The 12,368-nt window shown below is 32.4% G+C and overlaps 1 protein-coding gene across 1 annotated transcript; it reads left to right on the top strand.

Moving 5' to 3' along the window:
- The first annotated feature begins 5,155 nt into the window (after nt 1-5,155).
- Nucleotides 5,156-8,362, top strand: LOC129950743 (uncharacterized). Its single transcript, XM_056062665.1, has 2 exons — nt 5,156-5,355; nt 5,420-8,362. Exons 1-2 carry the CDS (start codon nt 5,292-5,294, stop codon nt 8,224-8,226), a joined length of 2,871 nt encoding a protein of 956 aa, XP_055918640.1. The 5' UTR covers nt 5,156-5,291; the 3' UTR covers nt 8,227-8,362.
- The last annotated feature ends 4,006 nt before the right edge of the window (nt 8,363-12,368 follow it).

Below are 12,368 nucleotides of genomic sequence, written 5' to 3'. Positions count from 1 at the left end.
TTATGGTAGACAATATCATATATTTATTTTATTTAATTTATTTATCACAAATTACTTTAAATGTCTGATTCTTCTATTATATTATAATATTTTGAAATTTTCAGCCAATCTCAGCTTTTTTCTGCTTTCTTGACTGTTTTCAACTAACAAGTGGAAAGAAAGAACAATTTTGCCTCTTTAAATTGAGTTGCCTTAAAAGGTGGACACTAGGTGGCGTTTATTTTTTAGACCAATGAGTCCGAAAATTATAAGAACGTGGACAGGACTGTTGTGAGAAAATTGAGAACTTCTTTGTAAGAAACAGCTGCTAGAAATTACATTTCTGACATAAATTATGTATATTAAATGACCCTGAAGTTCAAAGTCCTGTCAGTTAAATGAAAAAATAAATTGACAGGACTGGTGATTAAAGTGAAAATTCACAGTAATTTGATCGATTATAGTCACACAATTTGTAGGATTAGAAGCTTATAGGACATTTATTTAATATACATAGTTTTTTTTCAAAGTCGTTGAAGTTTTAATATAACTTTCAGAAGTTTTTGTTCAATGTCTCTAATTTACTAAAAATCCTTTGATTAGCTAATTTTATGACTACGATTTTAAAATATAAATTCCCTTACAAAAATTTTGATTAAAAAGCGTATTTTGATGGTAATAGAGTCGTCATAATCATGAGTTGAACAAATTATCCGTTTTGAAGTAACAAATCAACATTCAAATCTTGTTCTATTGATTCTGGAAATCAAATGTTAAATACCTTGGTTCCACTTGGACAGTAAACTAAATTTTGGAATGCATATCCAAGAAATCATAAAAAAAGTAAACGTTACCACTAAAATTCTCTATCCTTTTATTATTCTTAAATCAAAGTTAAGTCATGAAAATATTTTTCAAGCAATTATTCTATACGGATCACCCGCTTGGGGTAGCTGCGCAAAAAGCCATATCCGAAGGTTGCAAAATTCTGAAAATAAGTTGTTAAAAATGATGTTAAACCTTCATTGGCATTTTTCAACCAACGAATTACAAATTTTAGCTAATGTTGAATATATATATTAAAAGAACGATATAAGGTTTCCGCGAAATATATGACTATGCTTTAATTTCAAATTTAGCTTCATAGTTATAATATTCAAAAGACTGATTTTTGTATATTTTCTTTGCTGTTGTTAATTTATTTATTTTTGTTGATCAATTTATTTATTTGTTAACTTATTAACTTATTTGTTAATTATTTAATTTAATTTATTTACTCACTTACTCATTTTATTATTTATTATTTTTGTATTTATGTGTTATTTATTGATTTATGTATTTATTTGTTTATGTATTTATTTATACTCTTTAGTTATGCAGTTTAATGAAGGTTTTTAAGTAGCTTTTCCTTTAACCAATACTTTATCTTTGAATTTTTTGTTAAAAACTCATTTAAACTCGACAGTAGTAAGGTAAATAATATACCAATCTCTGTAATTTGTGCAATACATTTAAGATAAAGAAATAATGTAATATTTTATACAATACAAATCAAAATAATTCAACATCAAAGACAATTTCTGCTTAAATTTGAAATTTCGCATGTTCTCATTTCTCACCAAACCCGAAACCGAGTTTTCTGCAAAAAGTTTTCAAAAACCCGAAAATGGTTCACATTAAACATTTACACGTTTTCTTTTGACATTTTAATTTTTGGAACTCCAACTGCCAAATTTTGTATTAATGTATTATCCACATTTCAAATAAACTATTTATAAAAATGTGAATCCACGAATAACTGGGTTTCTCTCAATTTTTTGGAGCTATTGGTATTGAATATCAACAAATTCAACAATTTCAAAGTTGTTTTAGAAGGAGACATCAGCTGCTTTGTTTACATTTCATTGAGCACTGAATGTTTTCAAAGGTTTGTTTGTTTAATTCATCTTTGAAATTCTACTAGGTTAGGTTATAGCCAAAACCGGGTTTTCGGCAAAATGTTTTTGAAAACCCGAAAATAGTTCACAACGAACATTTACACGTTTTCATTTGAAATTTACATTTATTTAACAATGGCTATCAAATTTTGTATCGATGAAAAAATTTGTGAGTAAAAATTTTTGTTCTGCTCAAATTATTTGTGGTAAATAAAATGAATTCTACCCAATTTATATTGATTTTAACGTAACACTAGCTCGTCTCGAAGAAGAGTTTCAACTGAAGTTCTGGGGACGGGTGGAATGGGCTTACGACATGAACCAACAAGAACTACAAGCTCGTTGGCTGCAGCTATCCTCTAAGTTCACGTCAACTGGTCCAAACAATTCACTAAGGAGAAGCTTATTGGGTAGAAAATATATCATAGCATCAACGACAAACAAAACTGTTAAAATAAAACAAAATTTATTTAAAACATTTTCTTCTTCTTTCACAACAAATTCAATCCAAAATACTGAGCGTATGACTATTTCTTCTGTTGGCCAAATGTGCCTTCAGAATCGCCATAAATTGTGGCCATCCGAGCAACTTATAGTCGGGGTTGAGAAGATTCCTACGATTTTGTGTAGGTCCTAATGGCCGGAGCAGAAAAGGTCAATTCCTAGTTACAAATTCGTACCAAAATCACACTCATCCAGAGCGATCACTGAAGCTGTTATGATGGGCTGCAATTCCTCCATGACTATCTCTTTGGCTTCTTCCTTGCCTGGTTTGTCCAATGCACTAAGGATCTTCTTGATATTGGCAGGCTGTTCGTCATGTTTCGAAAACTTACTGTTGTGGTTGTGGACATTGTGGAATGTTTTGGGGCAAATTTGTCTTGCCCACTGCGACTTAGCCTCCACCAGACATTTGTTTCTCCTCCACAAATGAATTTATAGCCTTTTTCATATCTCCCAATTCCCAAATCCTTGTGATCGAATGGAGTTACCGGAGTCTTTCTCCAGGTAGTAAGCGAAAGCGTCGAAACTATTGGTGGCAACGAGATCGAAGACGCATCCCTTGGAATGCGAACTATGAGCAAGTCTTTCTAGTCCTTGGGGTCGTCACGCCAGTAGCCATTCCGGTTCCTCTCTTAACAAAGAGCGTTTGAAACTCAGGAGGATTATAAAAGAACCACCAGTACCGCAAATAATCACCGGGGCTTTTATTCTCGACGTTAGAAAATGTTCCCGCAATTTTGTCTGTTGTAACGCTCCCCGAAAGTTTCCTTTATTTTTTTTTTGTCTCTTCCATATTCTGTAAATAAAAAACAAAAAGAAATAATTATTATTTTGTAAGGAAATTGTATAAATAATATTACTTACCACGACCAAATTTATTTCAAAATGAAATATTTGTTTTGACGGCAGCCATCAGCTGATTTGTTTACATTAATTTGAGCGCTGAATGTTTCGAAAGGTTTGTTTGTTTTGTTCAACTTTGAATTACTAGTTTTCGAGAGGTTTTATATAAAACTTGTGGTTTACCAAAAATATATGGGAAAACTTGAGTTTTCGATGTAGGTTTTCGGCGAAAACCGATAATTTCGGGAAAACCAGGTTTCGGACTAATAATAATATAATAATATAATAAGCTAATCTAATCTAATCTAGTAAATATTTCTTAAAAGTTGGCTTTATTTAATCAAAACACAATCACAAATTCAAAATACCGATTTTTTTCAGTTTGATGTAATTAAAAAGTAATATGAATACGCAAGAAAGAACTGGAGGCTTTTATGCTTAAAAAAAAGCCTTTATGTGATACAAAAGAGTTCTTGTAATCGATAAAAGAATGTAATTTCTTTGATGTTAAATATATTTTTAATTGCGAAATTTGAAATTCCATTCTTTGAATTAAACTCAATGTAGATTGCCTTTCTTAAAGATCTATTCTATACTCACTGTTAGGCTGTGTAGTAAAATACATTTTATTTTATTTACCACCTTCGTCGATTCAATCATAATTTGTTAATTGTTGGATTAAAGCATGAATAAGGGAAAAAAAATTCTTAAGGTATTTTCGCATCAGAGAAAGTATTGACGACCCAGATTTACATTTTTTTGCTTGAATAATTTAGTAATATGCACAAAATTGTTTTTGTTTATGTTTATTATGTATAACTTTATAACGAGTCTCATTAATTTATTATTCATATCGAAGACTGCTGAAATATAAGATATGAATTTTTAAACCTACAAAGTCATTGAATATTGACACAAAATGGTAAACTTTTAACTTTAACGCTTTGTTTAATAATTAAATCAAACAAAAATATTTATGTTCTAAACAGAAACATAAATTGATTAAGGTAACATAAAAAGTTTATTTTCTATTAATATTAGTAACAATTTGATTGAGTAACATCATAAACGTTTTTTCGTGAGATACGTGGACATTTTATTACTATTTTTTGCATAAAAGCTTTTATCTTTCAATTGATCACACCGCAGCGTGAGAAAATTATAATTTCGCTTTACTCTATAAACGCGTGCCAATAAGATTACAATCTTTCAATCTCAATGATCTTCAGACACAGGTAATAAAAAATAATTTTTTCATATGAATCCAAGTCCATCATCATCACTTTCATTTATTGTATACTCCGACAAGTCGAGTGTATCTTTCAGACTTCATCTCATCATTATTATCCATCATCATCATCATCAGTAACTTTATGATAACCATAAAAATAGAGCCATCTCGTACATCGTGATGACATCTTGTTAAGCTACTCAAGCAAGTAATTTGAACTGCAAACTGGGCAATAAAAAATTATAAAAAGTGAAACGCCCTATACACTCTTTTAAAAGGTTACTCACTCTTCTTTCACATGGTTCAAAACTTAGCGTATATTTCTTTTTTAAATGCCAAAACCTTAAAGCTTATAACTATCGTCAGGTAGGTATGTAGATAGGTATAAAGGCTATACATGTTTTCTTTCTTTGGTCAAGTGCTGTTTACCTAATTAATTTCTCAAAAAAAAAAATTAAATTATGTTACACATATTCAACAAGTTTATTTATATATGAATGATCATGATGATGGTGCTTGATGAAAACCATAAGAAAAATTTAGCACTTTACCCAAACATCAGTCACACATGTGTCCAACATTAGAGTACAACTGCGAGGAACGGAAGAAGTGCACGACTTTTAAACACATACTCGTAGACCAACCGAAAAGTAGTAGTTAATGGTTGTTGGTTATAAGACATCCATCATTCGTTCTGGACAATTGAGTTTATTCATAAGTTGGCTTTCGAACGAGATATATAGCCTTCGAAAGAGGGGTGACGACGATTTTGGATAAGAAGGATATTTTCGAAAAGGATGAAATCAGATCATCTGTTGTTGGTCTTGATGGTGATTTCAGGACTATTTTACTTTTCTGAAGGTAAACTAAAATTTAAAGAAATACAAAATATTTCCTTGATTTCATAAATTCTTTATCTTTTAAGGTAAACCATGTCCTGAGAACACACAGCCGCACAAAAGCCGATGCGATGTTTACTTCAAATGTGTCATTCTTCCTTCCCAAACGCACATATGGATTCCTGAGAAATGTGAGGAAGGTCTCATCTATGATCCTAATATGAGGATGTGTGTTCTTCCTGGTGACGATTGGGAGTGTAATCTGGAAGAAGTAAATAGAAACACTCATTCCTCGAATAGTGATGATGAAAATGTTGTATTCCAACGAAACGAAGCAATGAAACGATCATTGGATTCAACTGAAGATTCTACAGATGACGAAAAGGATAGTGAAAGTGAAGAAATTGGAGATGACGAAGATGCCAAAGAGTCAGATTATATTATTGTTGATGATAGTGAAAGTGGTTTAGCGAGTGAACGTGATTTGGAATCGAGTGGTGACGGAGAGGGAACTGATTACATTCTATTGGATACCTTATCGCCGGAGAGAAAAACGAGTGATGAAAGCACCGATCTAGCTGAGACAACAACTCCAACTAAGATTGATCCTAATTTAACTGCGCACCTGCAAAGACTTACTCAGCTCATCGATGGTTTAAAGCAAACTTACCAGAACAAGGACTCTGCAGCAGCTGAATTAAGACCAGACCAGTTAAATGCATTTTTAGCCCACTACAATATCAAAGCTCAACTGGATTCAATTGATCCTTCTAAGGAAGAAAATTTTGCCACAGCAACACCAAAAATTGATCCAATTAAACAAAATCAATCTTTAGAAGTTCAGGAATCAACAACTTCAACTACTTCTGAACTCGATCCAGAGACTAAAGTTATCCTTACTAATCAATACCCTAATGGCTATAGTATTCCTCGTCCTAACGATGGCTATTCGAATTCTCAAATTGTGGTAAATAAGCCCGAAGGATCTGTACTCTTTACTCTGGGAAATCAACCAAAGGATTCCACATCTTCAGCCAATCATCGCTTTAAACCTAAGATCTCCGAGGACACTCTCAAAACAGTACTTCAGTTATCGAAGCAGATGCTTGACAGTCAGGAAGTTCGGAGAGTTGTTCCTAGTTCGGCTTATTATCCTCAAGTTGTTCAACCAATTTATCTTTCCCCACCAATTCCCCAATTCGCCAATAGTGCCTTCAATCAACATATTCCTTACGATAAATTTAATTATTTTGGACCATCAACGAAGCCAGTTACACCGAGTACGACAATAATTCACAATAATGTTCATATTCCCGGGTCGAATGATAGAATCGATCAAGTCGATAGCTATGGACAGAAGGTGCATTCATACCCACCAATTCCAACATATCATTATTCCAGTGAAGGATCATCGGAAGTTCAAGATCACAATTTAGCAAATCGATATGAAAACAACCAACTTGTCACCATCCGGCCAAGCAAAGGTTACAGCAACAGCTATCAATCGACAACAACTTCTCGGCCTTACGTCAGTGACACATCAGGCTCCACTCTATTCGACTACTACACTCTGAGTCCTCATCTTGACGAATCAAATGTCAATAATGTCTTTCAAATGGAAAAATATCCAACACTTAACATTGGATCCAATTCCGGTCGACCGCCAATGAAAAGCCACAAACGTCCGGATTCTCATCATCACAAGTCGCAATTCTATCAAAACTCCTATCACAATGGTTATCATCATCCCAGCCAACAGTCAATACTTAAACTTTTCCCAACTCACATTGATCCATCGAAGGTGAAGATCCGACCGAACAGTCAGAAACTAGAAAGCATGGAGCAAGACGCTAGTGATGACAATGATGGCAACGACGGAGAAGAAGAATATGATTATTCCCAAAGTTCCAGTGGCGATGATAATCACTCAGAGACCTACAATCGATATAATGCAAATAAACAGATCACGGCCAACCAATTAGCACAGTATGTGGGCCAATTTAGTGGAGGTAAGGCACCTTCACATTCACATCAAATCTATGGTGGCAACAGTGAGACAACATTTTTTCACCAGAACGAAGATGAAAGTAGTCAAGTAGGAAGCTACGCATCAGGGAACGATTTGACGTATGATTTATTCAACCGAAAGGTATCACCCCCATTACCTTATGACAGTTCCAAACCAGATGCAACTAGCTGTCCAGTTGGTATAAGACAACCCAATGCCACCGAATGTACTCGATATTATGTATGCAGCAAAGAAGATGGCCGGGTAATGCAGTATTCCTGTCCGTCGTTTACCGCCTTCAATCCACAGACACGCATCTGTGATGCACAATACTATGCCATTTGTCACCCGACGGCCATCATTAATCGTTACACTGTTTCGGAAAATAAGCGCGTTCAGTTGGAGGCCATCAAGGCCCTTCACGATGCTAAACGTATTCGAGAACAGGTCTTACGGGCTCAAAATATCGCTTTGCGTTTGCGTTTAGGAGAGAATCATCAGTCCTCATCGACGACACCATCACCCCAACTTCAACAATATTCATCGGATGTGTTATCTAATTTCCTGCAAAATGCCATTGATACGAATTCTGTGTCCGGAAGTTCCGACAAAGATTCGTCATATTCAAGTTCAGTGTCACAACGACCTAATTCTTATACCTTGAGCTCGTCTTCTTCTTCTTCATCTTCGGCGGGGGGAAATCGCAAAAGGAAATACTATTGCAAGGAGGGTGACAAAGTAGCCGATCAAACTTCGATTTATAATTATTTTGTTTGTTATAAGAATTCACAGGGTGTGATGAAAGGTCACAAAATGACGTGTTCGGAGGGTTTATTGTTTTGCCCAATGACATCGATGTGTACACTTCCGAGAAAGTGTTCGTAAGAGACTTTTTTTCTATTTTATTTATTAATCGATATTTAATTTATTTATAGTTACTATTTATTTATTTATGTTATTTTTTATTTATTTGTTTTTTATATTTTTAAATGTTGTGCTAATAATAAAAAACCAGTATACCATTGACATGAAAATGATTTTATATCTAAAAGTTTAATAAATTATTGATAAATATTTTGTATTAACTTATTTTTGTTGTTTTTTTATTGCTAGGCTAATTCTTTTGCTTGATGGTTTCTTCGAACGAGGTAAAATTTACCCTTCTCTTGGTTTCGAAAACTTTGACTAATTATGCCTTTTCAAGATCCGACCCGGTTATATTTTATTTTTCAATGATTTGAAACGTAACTTTTTAAGAACAAAGCTCAACAAATATTTAAGGACGTTTGTGACTGTGACCGAAAATGAACATAGATAACAGAGAATGAAGAAATTTATTTTATCAGGACTAATCAAGGGTTTATTAACGGCAAATTAATAAACCATAACTTATTCAATAGAAAATTTGTGTAAACATTTCTGGGAGGTGGAGCTTTGTCAAATTGACTTCAGAATAGCAATAAGTCTAAAAATTATAGCAAATAGTGCACAAGGAACTTAAAACTTTTAATAACTGATTTACATCTAATAATAAAGTAAATTATTCGAGTTATTCCCACTGAAATCGTTATATAGGGAGTGCTTTAAAAGTTTATACCCAGTTATAGTAAACCAAACAAAAATACAATGTTAGAATAAGTATTGTCAAGGTAAATTATGGATATAAGCTGACATGAGGAATGGTTTCAGTTTCGTTACAATCAAAAGTTCTCTAATTCTAAAAATCAAATGGAATTCCTTGTCGATTAATTCTCGTATGAATGCACAATATGAACTCCTCGGGGGTGATCACGAACTTGTAAAACACACATAATATGGTACTTAATTCCATGTTTAAACAAATTATTTAATAGTTTATTATAACAATGGTCATGATAAAGAAATAAAATTGCGTTTAGTGAGTTTACCAATTTGCAATGCATTTTCACTTAGATTTATTAGTTTTGGTATTAACAAGTTCTTTAAGATAAATAAAAAGACTCATTAAAGAAAATTTGCATCTACATATATGGATTTCTCTTTAAAAGACTAAATCCAATATTGATCTAGTTAACATGCCTCATAAATATAACATAAAATAACTCCTCTTTTCGTGTCACATCAATTTATATCTAATGAAAGAACAAATATCAACATAAATGATAAATTTGTAATTTAGATGAGAAGAAAATTTACGACTAGGTATAGTTTTTTGTTTAAACTTAAACAATTAGTGTCCATCAGAGAATACAAATAAATATTATTTATTCTTGGGGAAAACATCACAAACTAGAAAGTGAAACACTAACCTTAATAATTTTAATTAATATCATTTCAACGGTTATAATTTATAAATTTTTGTGTGCTTTATATGAACATAAAGAAAGAAGAAAAATAATGTCTAAGTAGCGAGGTAAAACATGTTAAGGTTGTCCATTACAGTTTGACCTTTGCTAGCTATTAGCCAAAAGAGACTTCAGAAGAAAAACATTCCTTAGTCATATGCTCAAAACTATAAGGTAGGTATTTAAAAGTAATAACAACAATAAGTTAATTTAATTCATAAGTTGTTATCTGTCTATATCCTTATGAAAATTGCAACAGAATCGGTTTAATACAAAATATTGTAAATCGGTAGGTTCAATGGTAAGATACATTAACAAACAAACAAGCAGAAAGAATGATTTTAAATGAAATTAGATGGACTCAAGAATTAGCTTAAAAGTCGTATTTTGAAATTTGTAAGACATTTTTACTAGGTTTTTATATGATATCTTTTAATACATACATACCTTAAACAATTATTTTTTGGATTACATATTTTTGTGTTTGTCATTTTTAAAGCAAATTTTTCTGACAATTGTTTAACTCTAACCGAGATCACAACGATCAAAATTAGACTGCAACACGTAAACCATTTCTGTAGTGAATTTTAACAATTTTGAAGTGTGTAACTAATGGCGTAGTTTTAACTTGTCAAATATTAAAAGATGACACCCTCAAAAGTGATAGGTGCCCAAATGACGGGCTATTTAAAAAAAAAAAACAACAGAGATTTTTTAACCTCCAGATTAAGTTAAACACATTTTTTAAATAAATTATTTTAATACAAAAAAAAAAACAAATTAAACAAAGAAAGTCTATTTTATAAAACAAAAAAAAATTGTACATTTCTTAAACCCAAATGGTTTAATATTTTGTATAATGTACTTTTGCATCTAAGACCATTTGCAACCTCTTTGGCATTGAAAGGGACAATTTTTTTGTAACATCTGGTGTAATTTCAATCCATATCCTCTGTATTGCATCTTTTAACGGTTCCTTATTTTGTACTTCCCTTTCCCTCAACTTTTTTTCAACATGAGCCGAAAGATGTTCAATTGGATTCAAATCCGGACTTTGAGCTGGATGAGGGAGTACTTTTTTCACGTTATATAACAACCATTCCTCCACTATCAACGAGAAATGTTTTGGGTCATTGTCTTGAATGAAATTAAAATTATCTCCAAGGTCCAATTTTGATGCAGTACTTCTTAAATTATTCTTTTTCAGGTAATCAAACTTATTCATTGTCCCTTCCACAAATTGAAAATTTCCGACTCCATTTGCTTATATCGCACCCTATACCATAACGCTACCGCCGCCATGTTTTATTGTGCAATTAACATTCTTCGGATCTAACGTCCAAAACAAAACGTCGCCAATCGGATCCAAAACTGTTGAATTTGGATTCATCGGTATGGATAACGGAATTCCAAAACTCTATCGGTTTATTTATATACTCTTTGGCGTATTGTAGACGCTTCTTTACATTAATGGCGGATAAAAGTAGTTGTAATTTAATGTAGTACCCGTGGCATGATGGTTAGTGCCCTGCCTATGTCACCTAAAGTTTTTTTTCACGGGTACTGCCTCTTGCGAGGAATTGACAAATTCTCTAAGAGTAATTCTTGTCATGAAAAGTGCTTTCTCAAATTTGCCGTTCGGATTCGGCTTAAAACTGTAGGTCCCTTCCATCCCTGACAACATTATCGTATACAGGAATGGTTGAGAGTTGTCAGTCACTAGGCCCTAGTTCTCAAAAGGACTGTTGCGCCACCCAATTTATTTATTTTTTTATACATATTAAAGATCTCCCAAAATGTACGCAATAGTTTCGTAGTTTCTGTGAATCAGTAAAATTTAGTTCAGAATTAAGCTAAGCATACACGATTGAAAGATCTTTGAGTATTGGCTGAACTGTCAAAAATCTCTGATTAGCATCCAATAAGGTGACAGTTGCTAATATTATTTCAAGTGAATTTTTTTCAACTTTTTTAATTTATTAAAAAACCGTAGATTGGATTGTTTTTCAAAAATATAGTTGTTTGGTATCACGTTACAATATGTAATACAAAATTTAATTCAAATCTCTAGCGTATTGGTTAGTCAATTTTTTTAGGAATCCTTTCTTTCTCCATTATTATTTGAATAACAAAATTTATTTAAAGTCGGATCTCCACTGGTTCCTGAGCTATGGAAGACGAAAAATTTTCCGAACGAACAGACTTTCTAAAAATCTTTTATTTACAGTCTAGGGCGCTTAAAACGTATAATTTTCAATTTGATAATTCGGGTCGATTACAATAACTACCTATGGGAAGTTAAAAATATTAAATGTAACAAAAGTGGAAGAATAATGAAGCAAACAATAACGAGTATCCTATAAAATGTAATCATGCGACCAAACCTTTTCAACATTGTAATCTTTTGTTGTTGTTTTCTGCTCAAAAACTTTCTAGTAAGTTAAAATTGGATGATGATGTTTGAAAAGAACATCAACCATTAATCAATTTGTGGATAATTGTTCAATTATTTGAAAATACAAAGAATTGTGTTTTTAGACGAGTACAAACTATGATAGAAGAATTTTTTGATAGAAAAGTTTCTGACTTTTGACATTCAATTTTTTCCTGTCACTTTTGACAGATTAAATTGGGCAGGTTCAGACGACATTAGTGACTTCATTCGCAGTATAAAGTTAAGGATGGATTTGTTGATATCATTTC

This window comes from Eupeodes corollae, chromosome 3, assembly GCF_945859685.1.
Source record: "Eupeodes corollae chromosome 3, idEupCoro1.1, whole genome shotgun sequence".
In the NCBI taxonomy this organism is placed as follows: Eukaryota; Metazoa; Arthropoda; class Insecta; order Diptera; family Syrphidae; genus Eupeodes; species Eupeodes corollae.
Note: the sequence above shows the minus strand (reverse complement) of the source record. Positions and strands in the feature narration are given on the sequence as shown.

What these genes read in the sequence shown, in the direction of transcription:
- LOC129950743 (XM_056062665.1), top strand. Translation starts at nt 5,292, where the DNA reads ATGAAATCAGATCATCTGTTGTTGGTCTTGATGGTGATTTCAGGACTA. An exon ending in ACTATTTTACTTTTCTGAAG is followed by an intron (nt 5,356 to 5,419) that starts GTAAACTAAAAT and finishes TTATCTTTTAAG; the next exon opens with GTAAACCATGTCCTGAGAAC.